This window comes from Scyliorhinus torazame, chromosome 5 (assembly GCF_047496885.1).
Source record: "Scyliorhinus torazame isolate Kashiwa2021f chromosome 5, sScyTor2.1, whole genome shotgun sequence".
Classification (NCBI taxonomy): domain Eukaryota; kingdom Metazoa; phylum Chordata; class Chondrichthyes; order Carcharhiniformes; family Scyliorhinidae; genus Scyliorhinus; species Scyliorhinus torazame.
Window position 1 is genome coordinate 204,199,074 of NC_092711.1, and position 20,119 is coordinate 204,219,192.

At 46.8% G+C, this 20,119-nt stretch overlaps 1 protein-coding gene across 3 annotated transcripts in view; it reads left to right on the plus strand.

Annotated features, from left to right (window-relative positions):
- Window positions 1-20,119, plus strand: part of dock11 (dedicator of cytokinesis 11) — a 386,085-nt gene that overhangs the window by 230,231 nt on the left and 135,735 nt on the right. For all 3 annotated transcript variants that reach the window (XM_072505033.1, XM_072505034.1, XM_072505035.1), the window contains exons 34-37: window positions 844-953; window positions 2,410-2,527; window positions 12,402-12,468; window positions 13,643-13,690. In XM_072505033.1, coding sequence (XP_072361134.1) covers window positions 844-953; window positions 2,410-2,527; window positions 12,402-12,468; window positions 13,643-13,690 — 343 coding nt within the window. The remainder of the gene's footprint in view (window positions 1-843; window positions 954-2,409; window positions 2,528-12,401; window positions 12,469-13,642; window positions 13,691-20,119) is intronic.

The following is a 20,119-nucleotide window of genomic DNA, read 5'->3' on the forward strand; positions in this document are numbered from 1 at the left end:
CTGATGAAGGCAAGCATGCCATATGCCTTCTTCATCACCTTGGCCACCTCTGTTGCCACTTTTAGGGAACTGTGGACCTGGAAGCCCAGATCCTTCTATATGTTAATGTTCCTAAATGTTCTGCCATTTACAGTATAATTCATACCTATATTTGATCCTCCAAAATGCATCACCTCGCATTTGTCTGGATTAAACTCCATGTGCCATTTCTGTGTCCAAGTCTCCAACCTATCTATACCCTATTGTATCCTTGACAATCCTCGACACTGTCACCAACTCTGCCAATCTTCATGTCATCTGCAAACATACTAATCAGACCACCTACATTTTCTTCCAGATCATTTGTATATGCTACAAACAACAGAGGTCCTCGTACTGATCCCTGCACAACATCACTAGGTACAGATCTCCATTCTGAAAAACACCCTTCCCCAGCTACTCTCTGCCTTCTATAACCAAACCAGTTCTGTATCCATTCAGCCAGCAAACCCCGTTGTTTCATTTTTAGTTGTTTCAGCACCAGTCTGGAATGCATTGTGACTTTATTTTTTTTCCTTCTGTGTATCATTTTCCACGAGCCTGCATTAACTTCCTGATGTGTCATTATGATCATGTTCTGCACGCATACAAACTTTTTCCAGCTCATTTAGCAATTTCTAAGCCACTTCTCCTGGTGTCCCCCCCCCCCCCCCCCCCCCCCCCACACACACACACCCCTGAAAGGTTGGTATCAGTTGCAAATTTGACACACCGCATTGACTTTCTGAAGTCCAGCTCACCAATGTTGAAGGATTGGCAACACAGTTAGGTGGCTGGCAAACCTCTCCTTTTTTGTACCTACAGGTTATGGTGTTCCAGGACTAAAGCGAGATGATTCCAGAAGCTCCTTGATCATGGAATTCAACCAATATCCACCCGAGAGGGCTGATGAAAAACGGAATTCTGTTGACTATGTAAAAGAACCTCTTTCAACTCTTAGCATCTATGACGTTTAATATCTGAGTCTACTTCTGATATCATAAAGTTATAGTAGAGCACGTTCCAAACCTCCCATGGTTAGACCAACCCAATCCTAAGTACCATAACTGAAGGCCTATGCCCAGACCAGGGTGCATGTGAAGCAACATCGCTCTTTCCTCATGTTTGTGTGTTGCACTTTACATTTCTCTGCATCCAATGGAAATGGAGGACGGGACTTCAGACCAATTTGGAAACCAGTACAAGGATCTTGAATTGACTTCTCTGGGGGGACTGGGAGTCATTGGCATTTGGTAAAAAAAACTGGGTGATAGGGGCAGCACGGTGGTGCAGTGGTTAGCACTGCTGCCTTACGGAGCTGAGGACCTGGGTTTGATCCCGGCCCCGGGTCACTGACAATGTGGAGTTTACACATTCTCCCTATGTCTGCGTGAGACTCATCCCCACAACCCAAAAAGATGTGCTGGGTCGGTGAATTGGCCACGCTAAATTGCTCCTTAATTGGAATAACAAATAATTGGGTACTCTAAAAAATTTTTTTTTTTTAAACAAGGTGATGGGAGTTGGTGCAAGAATGGAGAGCACTCCAATAAATATAGTGGAGAGAACGGGGGACTGAATTAGTTTTGAATTATTCTAGCAAAGGCCTGGTGCAGGAACAAGGAGCCATGTGATATGCTTTCTTGAAAATGAAATGAAATGAATGAAAATGAAAATCGCTTATTGTCGCAAGTAGGCTTCAAATGAAGTTACTGTGAAAAGCCCCTAGTCATCACATTCCGGCGCCTGTTCGGGGAGGCTGGTACGGGAATTTGATAAACAAGGGAGAACGTGGGAATGTTTATTAATCCACTGGGCATGTTTATTAAGGTCACAATCAGATCATTCATGATCTTATTAATTGGGGGAGCAGACTCGAAGGCCCACGTGCCCTCCTCCTGCTCCTAATTCATATGTTTGTGTACAAGTGGAATCCCTTGTGATGCAACCATCTACAGTTACTTGTGAGGTCCAGGTTTAAATCTACCCCATGTTCAACAGATGCAATTCTCCTCCCTTGGCTGACTGTACAGATCCAATATAAAATTGATGTGATGGGGGAGGGCGAGTGACTAGGACTGGAGAGTTCTTTCAATGATCTAGCACAGGTATGATGGGTCAAATGGCCACCTGCTATGCTGTAAGGTTCTATGGGTTCAGCGCCAATTGATATTCAATTTGATAATTGCATTCCAAGCTTCTTGATGATGAGCTGGAGCAGAACAGAAAGAGCTTCAATCTGCGTCTGGCCTGGATTGTTCTGTGTGGACCACTGCAGATTTATCCTGGATGATGCCCAGTGGATTATAAAGAAATAGGTCTGGATGCTGGTGAATGTGGTTGTATGCTGATTTTGTCCTCTTCTTATTTGTTCTTGAACATGTTCCTTAGAGTCACCATAGAAGGAGCTCAACTGAAAGCAGCATATCTCAATACAGCAAGCTGGATCAGTACGAAACAAGGAGTCTCCTTATGTGTTTCCTTCACATTGTTAAAACTATATCGGAAGGTAAGTTCCTCTTTGCGATGTATTATGAGAAAGTACTGATTTTCAATGTCATACCAGCAAAGAAATGTACAGGCAAGGAATGACCACCTGGACCATCAAAGCTAGCCCATACCTCAAGATGGCTGCAGCATTGTGACCAGACACCTACCTCCCCTACCCATGCCACCATCCCTCTCCCCAACCCCTGACCCCCATCCCGACAGCCATGGGGACATAGAGACAGAGGAAAACCCAGAGTCAATAAGGATAAGAAATAGTCTAGGAATGCTATCGGGTGATTGGGAGTAGCCCTGGAGGTCACATGGAATGTATGTTATTTATAGAGAGACTTACGTTCATATGGTTTCCGTATGAGTCAGAAATCAATCCCGCTCCCTCTTAAAGATAGAGAGACCCCCCACCCCCAACAGCAGTCCGCAATATATTCCAGAGCCGTATGAATCACTGGGAAAAGAGGGACCATCTAATATCAAGTCTATTCCTTCACGTCCCCTGGTACTCCTCAATTAAATTTATGTTATCACTCACTAGGAATTCTATCCACCCCATTATTTTCCAGATCTCTCTGATACCATTATAAGCGAAGTTTTGGCCATGATTCACTTCTATTGATTAATAGTTGAATGATGGCCCAGTCCGGTGGTAGGTTTTTAAACATCGGTTAAAAGAGCAATGAAGTAAAATGTGATTATATAAGAAGCCAGCAGAGTCAGGCAACCCGGCGCAAGACCGAATAAATTGCAGAACTTTCAAATATAAGACTTTGATAGTGTGGAATCTAATAATTGAATGCTGGAATGGTAAATGACTGAGCTCACAGTTTTCAAACACTGGACGGTGTTTTTATTTTTATTCCTTCATGGGATGTGGGTGTCTCTTGCAAGGCCAACATTTGTTGCTCATCGCTAATTGCCCTTGACTAGTGTGGCTTGCTGGGCCATTTCAGAGAGCAGTTAAGAAGCAATCATATTGACTCCACTGGTTTGGACTCGCATGTAGGCAAGTTAAGGATGGCAGATTTCCTTCCCTAAAGGGCATTCGTGAACCAGATGGGATTTTGTAAAAGTCGACAATGGTTTCACCATCACTCCCATTCTTAAATCCAGAATTGATCAATTGAATTCAAATTCCCCTAGCTGTCATGGCGGCATTAGACTGGGCCTTGGGATTATCAGTCCAGTGACACCGTCTTCACCATAGTTATGGATGTGTGTTAGAATACAAAGAGGTTTAGGACAAAGTCTAGTTTGAAAGCATGTCACTTTACATTGTGGTCCTTGCTCACTCGCCATCGCTATCCCATTCCTCAGTGAGTCCAAAGAATCCCTACAGTGCAGAAGGAGGCCATTTGGCCCAGTGAGACTCTGAAAGCCCACCATGCACTCCCCCGCCCCATCCCCGTAACCCCACCTAACCTGCAGCTGTTGACTGTGGAAGGAAACCAGAGCACCTTGGAGGAAACCCAAGTAGACACTAGGAGAATGTACAAACTCCACACATACAGTAGATGTGAGGCAGTAATGCTGCAATTTGATTCCCAGTGAATGTTCACGTGAGCCAGGGACCACTTTGTCTGTTTTCAGAAGTGGTAGTGGGGGGAGGGGGGGTCGAGTTTAAGAGCCGCGAGGTTTTGCTGCAGCTTTATAAAACTCTAGTCGACCACACTAGGAATATTGTGTCCAGTTCTGGTCGCCTCAGTATAGGAAGGATGTGGATGCTTTGGAGAGGGTACAGAGGAGATTTACCAGGATTCTGCCTGGACTGGACGGCATGTCTTATGAAGAAAGGTTGAGGGAGCTAGGGCTTTTCTCACTGGAGCGTGTTGTGTTATGCTGCTTCGGATAACACAGGCTGCTACTTGATGCAGTCTTAACTAAAGGATGCTCTGAAATGAGTTCAACATGTTTATTGAACTATTAACACAGTTCTCAAATTAGTTTGACTCTCTGCTAATCTAACTGTAGTAACTCAGTCTAACTATCCCAGCTTGCTCTAAGCCACGTGCTGGGATGTGATGCTGCTGATCAACCCTGCCTAACTTTCCAGATTGATGTCTGTGGAAAGAGGCAGAGTGTGAGTGCCTCATCCCTTTTATAGTGTTTATGTCATGCCCCCTTGTGGTGATGCCACCTCTGAGTGTCCTGGCTGCCCATTGGTTGTGTCCTATTCTGAGTGTTCATTGGTTGCATGTTTGCATATCATGACAACTCCCCCTTTTTTTTTTTGAGATGTATATATATGTGAATGTGTCTGTCTAATGTGACTGACTGAGGAATACAGAACAGAACAAACAAAACAAAAGCTGATAAGTCCAGTCTCTGAGGCTTGCGTCTGATCCTCGTCGACCGCCGGAGAGGTGGTGGAGGGGATGACGGTGTCTTGACAGGCGAGTGGGAGCACGACTGGTGGCCTCGTGGTTCGAGGTGTCTGGAGGTGGCTTTTCGACATGTGGAAATGGAGGGGAAAGTGGCTGTGGGCAAGCAACTTTTCACAGTGCCCTTCGATTCATTCGCACAATGGAGCCATCAGCCATCCGTTTGACATAGGATCTGGGCGTGGCCTGTCGAACAACGACAGCCGGAGCAGACCACCCACCATCTGGTATCTTGATCCTGACCGTGTCTGCCGGGGATAGCACGTCCAGATCGGTGGCAAGTGCGTCATAGCCCTGCTTCAGGCTGTCACGAAGCTGCTGCATCTTCTGCAGCACCGGGAGGTGATCAAGGTTGGGCAGGTGTATGGCTGGAAGAGTCGTCCGCAGGTCCCTGTTCATCAGCAGTTGAGCTGGCGACATGCCAGTGGACAAGGGAGTCGCCCGGTACACAAGTAGTGCAAGGTGTATGTCGGAAGCGGAGTCCGAGGCCTTGCGGATGAGCTGCTTAACGATGTGCACCCCTTTTTCGACTTTGCCATTGGACTGCGGACTGGGGGTGACATGCCTGAAATTGTAGCTCTTGGAAAACGTGGACCATTCGCGACTGTGGAAGCACGGGCCATTGTCGCTCATGACGGTGTTCGGGATGCCATGCCATGAGAATGTCTCTTTACACGCTTTGATGACGGTCCGTGAGGTCTGGCAGCTTCAGCACCTCAGGATAGTTCGAAAATTAATCAATGATTAAGATATAGTCGCGACCATTCGTGTGGAATAGGTCAATGCCAACCTTGGACCATGGAGAGGTCTCGAGGTCTTGTGGTTTGAGCGTCTCCTTGCTCTGCGCCGGTTGGAACCTCTGACAGGTTTCGCAGTTCAGCACCATGTCTGTGATGTCCTGGTTGATGCCGGGCCAGTAGACAGCTTGCCGGGCCCTGCGTCTGCACTTTTCCACACCCAGGTGTCCCTCATGAATCTGCCACAGCACCATGCTCTGGAGACGTAGCGGGATGACTATCCTGTCCAGCTTGAGCAGGATGCCATCGTTCAGCGTCAGGTCATCCTTGACGTTGTAGAATTGAGGGCATTGCCCTTTCTGCCAGCCATTGCTGAGATTGTGGATGACTCACTGCAACAGGGGATCTTTGGCCGTCTCTTCTCGGATGAGAACGATCTTCTCATCTGTTGTATTCAAAGGCGGTTGATTTTTTCACCAGGTTGCGTAGGGCCGTGGTGTGTGTGGCCAAATTCGGGATGAACTTGCCAAGGAAATTGACCATTCCCAGGAAGCCCAGTACTGTCTTCTTGTCCTCGGGCCCTTCATTGCCTCGATGGGTTTAATTTTGTCTGTGTCCGGGCGCACACCGTGTTGCGAAATCTGATCGCCCAGGAACTTCAGCGTGGATGTCCCAAAACAGCACTTGGACCTGTTCAGCTCGAGGCCATGTTCATGTATGCGCCAGAACACTTTCTTGAGTCGCGACACATGGTCCTCTGGGGTTGTGGACCAGATTATGATATCGTCAATGTAGACACGAACCCCTTCTATTCCCTCCATCGTCTGTTCCATGATGCAATGGAAAATCTCTGATGCCGAGATGATACCAAATGGTATACGGTTGTAGCAGAATCTGCCATAAGGCATATTGAAGATGCAGAGCCTTCTGCTGGATTCTTCAGGTTGGATTGGCCAAAATCCTTGGGATTCGTCCAATTTTGTGAAGAAGCGCGCGTGTGCCATCTCACTCGTGATTTCTTCCCTCTTCGGGATGGGGTAATGTTCCCGCATAATGTTTTTGTTTAGATCATTGGGGTCAATGCAGATGCGTAGGTCCCCCGAAGGCTTCTTTACGCACACCATCGAGCTGACCTGACCCAGTCGGTTGGTTCAGTGACCTTGGAGATGATGCCTTGTTGTTGTAGACTCGTGAGCTGTTCCTACAGGCGCTCTCTCAGTGGAGCAGAGACACGTCGTGGTGCGTGGACCACTGGCTTGGCATCAGGCCGCAGTAGAATCTTGTACTCGTATGGCAGCATGCCCATCCCGCTAAATACATCTGGGTACTGGGTTAGGATGTTGTTGATGCTGGCCTGAAGATCCGAATGGGACGGCGTCGTGGTGTAGACGCTTTGAATGAGATTCAGTTGCTTGCAGGCGTGCGCACCTAGCAGGGACTCCCTGTCTGGTTTAACAATCTCGAAGCGTAAGCTTGCTTGTATGTGTTGGCTGGACACCTGCAGATGGCAGGACCCTGCAACATCAGGTTGGCGGAGGCACCTGTGTCCAGTTTGAACTGGATGGGGCAGTGGTTGACCTTCAGCACTGCATGCCATTCGTCCTCGGAACCCACGGCCAGGATTGATTGGATTCGCGATGGGTCCGGTGTGGCGTATTCGCACTTCGTAATAGTGCCCACTCGGGCATTATTGTTGTCCAGGTATTCATCATCTGGATCCGTCGCACTGCCTGGATCAGAGTCATGCATTTGGTGTTGCACACTTCTGATGTGCCGCTGTCGTAATTGGGAGCGCTTGCTCCTGACTGGTGGTGCAGATCTGCACAGGGCTGCATAGTGTTTTGGTTTCCCACAGTTCAAACAGCGTTTGCCTCTTGCAGGGCAGTTTTGTTTTTTAATGGGCAGTGCCACAATTCGCACATGTCATGACGTAGGTGTCTTGACGCTCAGTGCGACGTTGCGCATGCGCGGTGCGGTTCTCGGACGTCTGCACCTGCGCAGTGCGGTTTTCGGCCGCTTTGTGTTCCCGATCGCATTGCACATGCGTCGGGCCCTGGGAAGAGTACACGAAATGGCCGCTTTCATCAATGTGGAGGCGCTGCATCCGGGAGATGGCCTGAACACTCTCCACCTCGTGGGAGGCTTGTTTTTCACTTTCTGCCGTTTTGTACTGAGAATAGCAATTTTTAGAGTGCTCATGCACAGTACACGTTTCAATCGCGTCTGGCAGGGTCATATGTTTGATTTTCAACAATTGCTCTCAGAGGATCAGAGTGGACTCCAAAAATGATTTGGTCTCTGATCATGGCGTCAGTCATATCACCGAAGTTGCAGGATTGTGCTAGCAGTCAAATGTTAGTTAGATAGAAGTTGAAGGATTTGTCTTTACCTTGCATCCTCTGCTTGAAGATGTAGCGCTCAAAGATTTCATTGATGTTCACCTCGCAGTGGCTGTCGAATTTTTCCAGGATGGTTTGGTACTTCGTTTTGTCCTGACCTTCGGAAAAGTGAAAGGAGTTGAAGATCTCTATCGCATGGTCACCCGCGGTGGTGAGTAGAAGACCTACCTTCCGATCATCGGTCGCGCCGTTGAAGTCGGATGCTTCCACGTATAGTTGAAATTTCTGCTTGAATGATCGCCATTTGGCACTAAGATTGCCGGTGGTCCTGAGCTGATGAGGAGCCTGAGTCTTGTCCATTGTGCCTGTATTCAGTAGCTGGTTGTCACGGATCTTGCTGAGTTGAACTAAATAGATTGAACAGTCACTCTTGGTATCATGTTGTGTTATGCTGCTTCGGATAAAACAGGCTGCTACTTGATGCAGACTTAACTAAAGGATGCTCCAGGCTCTGAAATGAGTTCAACGTGTTTATTGAACTATTAACACAATTCTTAAATGAGTTTGACTCTCTGCTAATCTAACTGTAGTAACTCAGTCTAACTGTACCAGCTTGCTCTAAGCCATGTGCTGGGGTGTGATGCTACTGATCAACCCTGTCTAACTCTCTAGATGTCTGTCTGTGGAAAGAGGCAGGGTGTGAGTGCCTCATCCCTTTTACAGTGTTCATGTCATGCCCCCTTGTGGTGATGGCACCTCTGAGTGTCCTGACTGCCCATTGGTTGTGTCCTACTCTGAGTGTTCATTGGTTGCATGTTTGCATATCATGACAGAGTGAAGAAGGCAGAGAGGTGACTTGATAGAGGTGTACAAAGTGATGAGAGGCATGGATAGAGTGGATAGCCAGAGACTTTTCCCCAGGGTGGAAATGGCTGTCATGAGGGGACATAATTTTAAGGTGACTGGAGGAAGGTATAGGGGAGATGTCAGAGGTAGGTTCTTTACGCAGAGAGTGGTGTGTGTGTGGAATGCACTGCCAGCAGAGGTGGTGGAGTCATAGTCATTAGGGACATTTAAGCGACTCTTAGAGAGGCACATGGACAGCAGTAAATTGAAGGGGTGTAGGTTAGGTTGATTTTAGATTACGATATATGGTTGGCACAACTTCGTGGGCTGTAGGGCCTGTACTGTGCTGTACTGTTCTATGTTCTATTAAAACTGCTTCAGGCAATGAAAGTGCGGCGTGAGAATAGAATCTGACGAATGTTTTGTGCACCTACATGCCATCCGCCTCACTCTGCGACAATTGGAAGGGCCCAGCCTGCACGCACATGATGCATTGTCTTTTCTCATGGAAGAAATTATCTTATCTGGTGTGGCTGTAGTTTTTGGCACAGCTTTCAATATGTTGTGGGCGTTTTGTTGGCTGTGGTTGTTCCACAGAGCTGCCACAATCCTTGCTTCTTCAGTCAGGAGCCGATCATGGATAGAGTGGGAATGCACTGGACTAGGCCGGAAAATTAAGGGAGATGCTCATGACATGGTGAAGCGGTCAACAAGTTGTAGCAGCTGGAATTCAATGTGAGCTAGAACATTGTGATTTCACTGCTATAGTGGAATGGTCAGGGCGTAGGATTAATGTGGGACTTGGTACAGTATCGCCCACGCACTGATATAAAAAGGCACTTTTTTTTGGCAAAAATATGCTTTACTCATAATATTTCTGAGGCATTACAAAACATTCCAAATTGTCATAGCAAGAAAGTGAATGATACATATGTTTTCTCCAGAGGTCAAGATGCTCTCTGAGGTGCTTCAGTTCAGTATTGAGAACATTACAGATATTTCAATATTTTTGTTACAGAGAGTACAATTCTGTTCAAACTATGTACATTGGTCATGTTGAACTCTGAGGTGTTTCAGTACAGTTACATACGGTTAGGGTTAGACTTGGCAAGGCCTGCCCCACGTTTGAGTGCGTCCCTCAGCACGTAGTCCTGGCCTTTGGAATGTGACAATCTGCAACACTCGGTCGAGAACAATTTATTGCCCAGAAAGATCAACAAGCAGGCCAAAGAAAGTCTTTCACTGATCCTCCAGCAGCAGTTGATGTTTGTGCGTCCCTGAAAACAGCCAGTAGAGCACAGAGTAGCCCGACTCCTGCGTCACTGAGCTCGGGATGAACCTCAACAAATACCACTGCATCTCTCTCCAGATTATCTTTTCAAAGCCACACTTCACAAGGAAGTGTGCGACCATCTCTTTTCCTCTGCAGCCGCTTCAAGAGGTGGCTGTTTAGCACAGGGCTAAATTGCTGGCTTTGCAAGCAGACCAAGGCAGGCCAGCAGCACGGTTCGATTCCCGTATCAGCCTCCCCGAACAGGCGCCGGAATGTGGCGACTAGGGGCTTTTCACAGTAACTTCATTTGAAGCCTACTTGTGACAATAAGCGATTTTCATTGGTGGTGATCCCAATCGCAGAAGAAGTGTCCAGTGGCCATTACCGCCACTTAAATTGAGAATGGCGGCCATACCGGCTTGTAAATGAGGACAAATTGGGGCTATGTGCAGTCTTTCGACCATAAACGTCAACAGTGAGCAGGTCACGTGTCCTGTACGTACATGCTTTTGGTGCCAAATCACGACGGAGAGCTTCTTCTATTCTCTAGCTGCTAACAAGCAAGGTAAGAGAACGGTGAAGGTGAATTGTTTTGTTACAAGGAAGAGACGGCCAGAGACACAAATAGGCAGAGTACCTACTGGCCAGGATCTCACATCCGAACCTATTGGAGAGAGCTGCTCAGGAGAATCTACAGCAGGACTGAGCAGTGCTAGTGTTGGCTCTGCACAGAGCTCCAGGGCCTCTGGTTAACAACCTACAAAGAAGAAATTAAACTCAGGAACAAAGCAGATTAAAGATGATTTCTTGAGATATGATTTTGTGCCAATGCCATTAAGGGTGCAAAGCTCATGTGTGCTATATGTAGGAAAGTACTGAAAAATGAGAGGAGAAGTTTCGGATTTTGAAAGAGAAGTGGTGGTTGAGAAATTCCTTTTGAGGTCGAGATCCCAGAATCAGTTACTAACTTACAACTGACTCCAAATGAAAAGACTAAGCTGCTATACCTGACCTGTGATAGCACATTAAAAACATGTCAGAAGTCCATGAGGCTGTCAGTGTTTTGTAGTAGCATCGCACAGGAGTATCCAGTGCTGAGTAAAACAAGCATTTTGTTGATATCGCCCTTCCCAACGACCTACATGTGCGAGATTGGATTTTCCGTTCTCAGAAATATGAAGAATACACAAAGGAACTGGCTGAACTCTGCACCTGATATGCGTTTTGCCCTCTCCTCTTGTGAACCTGAATGGAGTGCAATCGTGAGGGCGAAGCTGGCTCCCCTTTCACATTAAACATGACATGGGTCGCTAAGGTCGGCTGATGTGAGTCACGAAGGTCGGCCGGTTGGCAAAAGTGGGACCCGGCAAAAATAAATTTGAAAAGCCCTGCTTTACGGCACATATGTAAAGAGTTTTACTTACTAATTAAGACTTAACAGTCAACCTACTGAATACGAAAAACCTCTTTGACACCGTTCTGTAACCAGCACTCTCCCAACACATGTGAGTAGGTATTTATGGCAGGGGGTCTTGCAAATTAGTGAGAGAAAGGTTAAAGTTCACGAGTGTGCATCGTGCAGCTGGTCGCCTTTGGGAATATGGCAGCAGGTGAAGCATGGAGGCACGCTGCATAGGAAACACACAAGGTTGGGAACACGGAAATTAAGACAAGTGAATGGACACTGCGATTGGGGCTGAGGGAAAGCAGAGATCAGGTTCATCAATGCTGTCCAGAGATTTGATATCGGACTCCAATCCCTCACCAATGTGATTGACTATTAACTGCTCTCAAAGGAAATTAGGGATGTGCAACAAGCATCAACCTCGTCAGTGAGCAGGCCACGTGCCCTGCATGGTGCTGGTTTAGCACAGTGGGCTAAACAGCTGGCATGTAATGCAGAACAAGGCCAGCAGCGGGGGTTCAATTCCTGTACCGGCCTCCCCGAACAGGCACCGGAATGTGGCGACCAGGGGCTTTTCACAGTAACTTCATTGAAGCCTACTTGTGACAATAAGCGATTTTTATTAATACCCAAGAAAATATATAATTGTCCACGAAAAGAATTGAACAAGCGAAAAAATGAGTTTTGACGCAATGCTGTGCAATAACGACTCCAACTAGTGAATCCAAGCAAGGGCCGTTTGTGTTAGGAACAACAGATTTTGATATTGTATCATTATTGTCTAATTGCAACAGATCCGAATCCTCGTAATGCAATATTTCAGATGTTACCTATAACGCAAATATTCATCACATTTGAACCTTTATCAAGTTGTAATCCTGCTTTTCTGTTCTTTTGAAGATTCTCAGTTGGCGTATTGGAACAAAATGTCCTCTCAAGAACTCTTGGACTATTTCACAATTTTGGAGTAAGTACTATCTTGGCAATGTTACAAGCGATGTGGTTTAATGTTTTTTTTCCCAATTCCAAAATGAGAGCTGTGCAGGAAGACTTGCATGCATGGAGGGTAACCACTGACGTAAGGCAGACTATTACAGTGCCGTAACTTCACACAGATTCTTCATCCACTCACATCACTGCAACACAGATCCTCGGGATATTGGTGTTAAAGGCAACACGGGCGGTGGTACCACTCAGGTGCCAAGCATTCTCGGGAACCGTGAGGTATTCCAATCAACCGTTAATCGGGATTGCTAAGACGATTGAATCAATGGGTAGAATGACTAAAAGCGGCTGCAGTCACTGTCATCTGACATTGTCCAATAAGCCAACATCTCTCTTCACATCTGTGACTCTCAGCCTAGCCTCTGGGGTTGGGAATGAGATGTGGTCTCATTGAAATGTTCAGGATTCTGAAGGTGTTTTGACCGGCCAGATATTCAGAGCTTGTGTCCTGGCTGGGGAATCTAGAATCTGGGACACAGTCTCAGGATAAGGGGGCCGATCATTTCGGACTGAGATGAGGAGAAATCTCTCTTCACTCAGAGGGATGTTAGCCTTTGGAATTCTCTATCCCTTGCGGTTATGGATGTTCCATGGTTGGATATACTTAAGGCTGCGATCGATTTTTCGTCACTCAAGGGAAATGGGGAGCAGGCGATGAAGTAGAGTTGAAGCCTGACGTCAGCCATGATCATATTAATTGGTGGAGCAGGCTCGATGGGCCGAATGGACAACGTCTACTCCTATTTCTTATGTGCTTATGCTAACAGTGTCACACGGTGCAGCCTCCACTGTTGGTCATAGCGACTCCTGTGCCTCCGTTGGTCGCAATTAACTCCTGTTTCATACATTTCCTTAATGGGCATGAAATGATTTTGATCCCCTTATTTGGATCTATCTGTGTTGAGATCTGTGAGTTAACAAGGTCTGTTATTTGTCTGAATTACAAATTATTGAGATGACTCAGATCGTGACATTTTTAATGACTGACAATTTCACCTGAACTATTTTGGGGTGTGTGTATATATAAGAATATATATAACTTAAACTGTTTGAATGAATGATACAATTATGTAACATGACAAATGTGACCAAAATTAACAATGAAACACGAATCTTTGACTGCTCTCTCGTTTCAGGGTGTGCCTTCATCAGTTCCGATACATGGGCCGGAGATACATAGTGAGGTACAGAATTTTATAAGAGCGCCTGAGTCCCCAGTTAAAAGTGTGTTTGTTTAGAGTGTTCCGTCAAATTAAAACGAAATAAAAAGGTTGTTTTGCCCCCACTTTGCCCGCATGTGATGGGAATGTGTTGTCAATTCCTAATGCGCAGTTACTTCAATGGTTGCTTTCAAAAGAAGCATATTAAAGGATGTGGGGAGGTCAAAGACAGGTCATTCTCACTGCACCTGTCTTCCATTTAAATGCTCGATCTCATTTTAACGGCAACCCTTCAAGCTCTCTGGGGCGAGGTTCGCAGAGGCGGCCTGTCATTGGCGGTGGGATCATCTGGTCCGGCCGTTGACAACAGGGATTCCCGTTGAATGCACCGCTCGCCACCTGGAAATCCGACTGGAAGATCCTGCCAACGTGAACGACTAAAACATTCTAGCCTCTGTTCTAATGTCTCTGGTGGGTTTAGTGCAGTGGGCTAGACAGCTGGTTTGTGATGCAGAACAAGGCCAGCAGCGCAGGTTCAATTCCTGTACCAGCTTACCCGAACAGGCACCGGAATGTGGCGACGAGGGGCTTTTCACAGTAACTTTATACTTGTGACAATAAAAGGTTGTTATTATTATTATAATGTTCTAGATCACAGACGCAACTGTCTCCAACCATTTTTTTCTATCCCTCATTATTTTTATTTTTAAAAAATATATCTTTAGTGAAGTTTTTTAACACAATTTTTCTCCCTTACAAACAATAACCCCCCCGTAACAAAAAAAAATGAGAAATCGCGCAGAGCAAGATATATACATGGCAAAATGATATATATACACAGCTTTGTACACTGGCCCTCACCCGTACGTGCCAGTTTCCCCAACCCTTCATGTTATCTCTTGCTCATCCACCCTCCCAGGCAGTCCCCTTTTCCCCCCCCACTCTCCCCCCCCCTCCCCCCCAGGACGTCCCCTCCACCCCCCCACCCCCCCAAGGTTGCTGCTGCTGCTGACCGACCTTCCTCTAACGCTCCGCGAGATAGTCTAGGAATGGTTGCCACCACCTGTAGAACCCCTGCGCAGACCCTCTCAAGGCGAACTTAATCCTCTCCAACCTTATGAACCCAGCCATATCGTTTATCCAGGCCTCCAGGCTGGGGGGCTTCGCCTCCTTCCACATTAGCAAGATCCTTCGCCGGGCTACTAGGGACGCAAAGGCCAGAATGCCGGCCTCTTTCACCTCCTGCACTCCCGGTTCGTCCACTACTCCAAATATTGCTAGCTCCCAGCTTGGCTTGACCCGGACTTTCAACACCTGAGATATTGCTCCCGCCACTCCTCTCCAGAACCCCTCCAATGCCGGGGATGACCAAAACATATGGACATGGTTCGTCGGGCTCCCTGAGCACCTTCCACATCTGTCCTCTACTCCAAAGAACCTACTCAACCTCGCCCCCGTCAAGTGCGCTCTGTGGACCACCTTAAATTGTATCAGGCTGAGCCTGGCACACGAGGAGGAGGAATTAACCCTACCTAGGGCATCAGCCCACAGACCTTCCTCGATCTCCTCCCCCAGCTCCTCCTCCCATTTACCCTTCAACTCTTCTACCAGCGCTTCCCCCTCTTCTTTCAACTCCTGGTGTATTTCCGACACCTTGCCCTCCCTGACCCATACACCCAGGATCACCCTATCTTGAACTTCTTGTGCCGGGAGCAATGGGAATTCCCTCACCTGTCGCCTCACAAAAGCCCTCACCTGCATATATCTAAAGGGGGTAACTCGAACTTCTCCTCCAGTGCCCCTAGGCTCGCAAACGTCCCGTCGATGAACAGGTCCTCCATTCTTCCAATCCCCGCCCGATGCCAGCTCTGGAACCCCCCGTCCATCTTCCCCGGGACAAACCGGTGGTTACCCCTGATCGAGGACCGCACCAATGCTCCCATTGCACCCCGGTGCCGTCTCCACTGGCCCCAGATCCTTAGCGTTGCCGCCACCACCGGGCTCGTGGTACACTTTGTCGGCGAGAGCGGCAGCGGTGCCGTCACCAACGCCCCCCGGCTCGTTCCTTTACAGGACGCCATCTCCATCCTCTTCCATGCCGCCCCCTCTCCCTCCATAACTCACTTGCGGATCATCGCCGCATTTGCTGCCCAGTAGTAGCTCCCCAGGTCTGGCAGCGCCAACCCTCCTCTGTCCCTACTGCGTTCCAGGAATCCTCTCCTTACTCTCGGGGTCTTATTCGCCCACACAAACCCCATAATACTCCTGCCTACTCTCTTAAAAAAGGTCCACCCCTCATTATTTACACCTCCTGATTCCTCTTCCTTCAGAGTCCACTCTGCATGGATAAAACCTCCCCCACCTCACTTAGAACTGAACTTTCCCACTCCCATTAGCTCAACCTTTGTCCTTTAAGTCGCTGCAAGGCTTCTGTGGCCAATTCGTCAGCTTAACCACTCCCTCACCTCTACTTTTTGATACCCCACGTTACAATTGAAACTAATGTGGCAGGGGGATGGGAACCGATCCAGGAAGTTGGAAGGTAGTAAAACAGGGACAGAAACACAAAGCAGTAAGGGGGAAAGTGTAAGGCAGAGAAGCCATCGTCAAAAATCAAAAAGAGCGACAGTACAAGGTACAGTGACTCAGGGGAGCTCAGTGAATAGACCCAGTAATACTAAAAGGAATAAAACGGGAAGTAAAAACATTAATGGTATGCGACGCGGCAGGTTGTTACATGAAGATATGGGTTCAACGACAAGGAAAATTAGGAGAAAAGTTAAGAGGAAATATAACTTAGGAGAGGTTACTGATCGAGGTGTTAAGATTCAAAACAGAGGTAAAAAAGCCAACATAAGTATACTTTACCTGAATGCTCGTAGTATTCGGAATAAGGTAAATGAGTTGATGGCGCAAATCATCGTGAATGACTATGATTTAGTGGCCATTACTGAAACATGGTTAAAGGATGGCCACGACTGGGGGTTAAATATCCAAGGGTATCAAACTATTCGGAAGGACAGAGTGGATAGTAAGGGAGGTGGTGTAGCTCTGTTATTTAAGGGTGACATCCGGGCAATAGTAAGGGATGACATTGGTGCTATGGAGGATAAGGTTGAATCCATTTGGGTGGAAATCAGGAATAGTAAGGCGAAAAAGTCACTGATAGGAGTAGTCTATAGGCCACCAAATAGTAACATTATGGTGGGGCAGGCAATAAACAAAGAAATAACGGATGCATGTAGAAATGGTACAGCAGATATCATGGGGGATTTTAATCTACATGTCGATTGGTTTAACCAGGTCGGTCAAGGCAACCTTGAGGAGGAGTTTATAGAATGTATCCGCAATAGTTTCCTAGATCAGTATGTAATGGAACCTACGAGGTAACAAGCGGTCCTAGATCTGGTCCTGTGTAATGAGACAGGATTCATTCATGATCTCATAGTCAGGGAACCCCTCGGAAGGAGCGATCACAATATGGTGGAATTTAAAATACAGATGGAGGGTGAGAAGGTAAAATCGAACACTAGTGTTTTGTGCTTAAACAAAGGACATTACAATGGGATGAGAGAGGAACTAGCTACGGTAGACGGGGAGCAAAGACTTTCTGGTGAAACAGTTGAGGAACAGTGGAAAACCTTCCAAGTGATTTTTCACAGTGCTCAGCAAAGGTTTATACCAACAAAAAGGAAGGACGGTAGAAAGAGGGAAAATCGACCGTGGATATCTAAGGGAATAAGGGAGAGTATCAAATTGAAGGAAAAAGCATACAAAGTGGCAAAGATTAGTGGGAGACTAGAGGACTGGGAAATCTTTAGGAGGCAACATAAAGCTACTAAAAAAGCTATAAAGAAGAGTAAGATAGATTATGAGAGTAAACTTGCTCAGAATATAAAAACAGATAGTAAAAGTTTCTACAAATATATAAAATAAAAAAGAGTGGCTAAGGTAAAATTGGTTAGTTAGAGGATGAGAAGGGAGATTTAATAATGTGAGATGAGGAAATGGCTGAGGAACTGAACAAGTTTTTTGGGTTGGTCTTCACAGTGGAAGACACAAATAACATGCCAGTGACTGATAGAAATGAGGCTATGACAGGTGAGGACCTTGAGAGGATTGTTATCACTAAGGAGGTAGTAATGGGCAAGCTAATGGGGCTAAAGGTAGACAAGTCTCCTGACCCTGATGGAATGCATCCCAGAGTGCTAAAAGAGATGGCTAGGGAAATTGCAAATGCACAAGTGATAATTTCCGAAAATTCACTAGACTCTGGGGTGTTCCCGGTGGATTGGAAATTAGCAAACGTGACACCACTGTTTAAAAAAGGAGGTAGGCAGAAAGCGGGTAATTATAGGCCAGTGAGCTTAACTTCGGTAGTAGGGAAGATGCTGGAATCTATCATCAAGGAAGAAATAGCGAGGCATCTGGATGGAAATTGTCCCATTGGGCAGACGCAGCATGGGTTCATAAAGGGCAGGTCGTGCCTAACTAATTTAGTGCAATTTTTTGAGGACATTACCAGTGCGGTAGTTGATGGGGAGCCAATGGATGTGGTATATCTGGATTTCCAGAAAGCCTTTGACAAGGTGCCACACAAAAGGTTGCTGCATAAGATAAAGATGCATGGCATTAAGGGGAAAGTAGTAGCATGGATAGAGGATTGGTTAATTAACAGCAAGCAAAGAGTGGGGATTAATGGATGTTTCTCTGGTTGGCAATCAGTAGCTAGTGGTGTCCCTCAGGGATCAGTGTTGGGCCCACAATTGTTCACAATTTGCATAGATGATTTGGAGTTGGGGACCACGAGCAATGTGTCCAAGTTTGCAGACGACACGAAGATGAATGGTAAAGCAAAAGGTGCAGAGGATACTGGAAGTCTGCAGAGGGATTTGGATAGGCTAAGTGAATGGGCTAGGATCTGGCAAATGGAATACAATGTTGACAAATGTGAGGTTATCCATTTTAGTAGGAATAACAGCAAAAGGGATTATTATTTAAATGATAAAATATTAAAACATGCTGCTGTGCAGAGAGACCTGGGTGTGCTAGTGCATGAGTCGCAAAAAGTTGGTTTACAGGTGCAACAGGTGATTAAGAAGGCGAATGGAATTTTGTCCTTCATTGCTAGAGGGATGGAGTTTAAGACTAGGGAGGTTATGCTGCAATTGTATAAGGTGTTAGTGAGGCCACACCTGGAGTAGTCTGTTCAGTTTTGATCTCCTTATTTGAGAAAGGACGTACTGGCACTGGAGGGTGTGCAGAGGAGATTCATTAGGTTAATCCCAAAGCTGAAGGGGTTGGATTATGAGGAGAGGTTGAGTAGACTGGGACTGTACTCGTTGGAATTTAGAAGATTGAGGTGGGATCTTATAGAAACATATAAAATTATGAAGGGTATAGATAGGATAGATGCGGGCAGGTTGTTTCCACTGGCGGGTGAAAACAGAACGAGGGGGCATACCCTCAAAATAAGGGGAAGTAGATTTAGGACTGAGTTTTAGGAGGAACTTCTTCACCCAAAGGGTTGCGAATCTATGGAATTCCTTGCCTAGTGAAGCAGTAGAGGCTCCTTCATTAAATGTTTTTAAGATAAAGATTGATAGTGTTTTGAAGAATAAAGAAATGAAGGGTTATGGTGTTCGGGCCGGAAAGTGGAGCTGAGTCCACAAAAGATCAACCATGATCTCATTGAATGGCGGAGCAGGCTCGAAGGGCCAGATGGTCTACCCCTGCTCCTTGTTCTTATGTTCTTACCAGCAAACTCCTTGCTCCCACCCATCCCTGTTCTTACCCCTGGTCTGTTGTTCCTGCATCTCTTCCTCCCATCCAGTGGATGTACAGTAGAGCACGGCTGACGTGCAACTGGATTTGCCATCCATCACCAGATCCTGCTCGATGAAATCGCTGGATCACCCCAGAGAGCAGTGAAGATTACCTGAATTTCCATCCCTCTCTCTCCCTATTCGTTCCACTCTCACTGCAGCAGGAAGCGTGAGGAGATGATGGATTTTGACAGGACTGGCCTGACCCCAACCCCCTCCTGTGCCCCATACCCCTACTCCCCAACCCCCTGGCCACGCTAACTCTGAAGCCACATTTGCCTCTGGCTTCCACCCCATCACCCACTTCATGTATACCCACCCTGAGTCCATCTCGTCGAAGAATTCCACCTTCTTCTCCCTTAACGTTATTCCCATTAAAGTGCTGGCCATGAAACCTCCCTCCTATTCTTGTTAATATTATGGGCAGCACGGTAGCACAGTGGTTGGCACTATGGCTTCAGAGCTCCAGGGTTCCAGGTTCGATTCCAGGCTTAGGTCACTATCTGTGCAGCGTCTGCATGTTCTCCCCGTGCCTGTGTGCGTTTCCTCCAGGTGCTCCGGTTTCCTCCCACAAGTCCAGAAAGACGTGCTCTTTGGTAATTTGGACATTCTGAATTCTCCCTCTGTG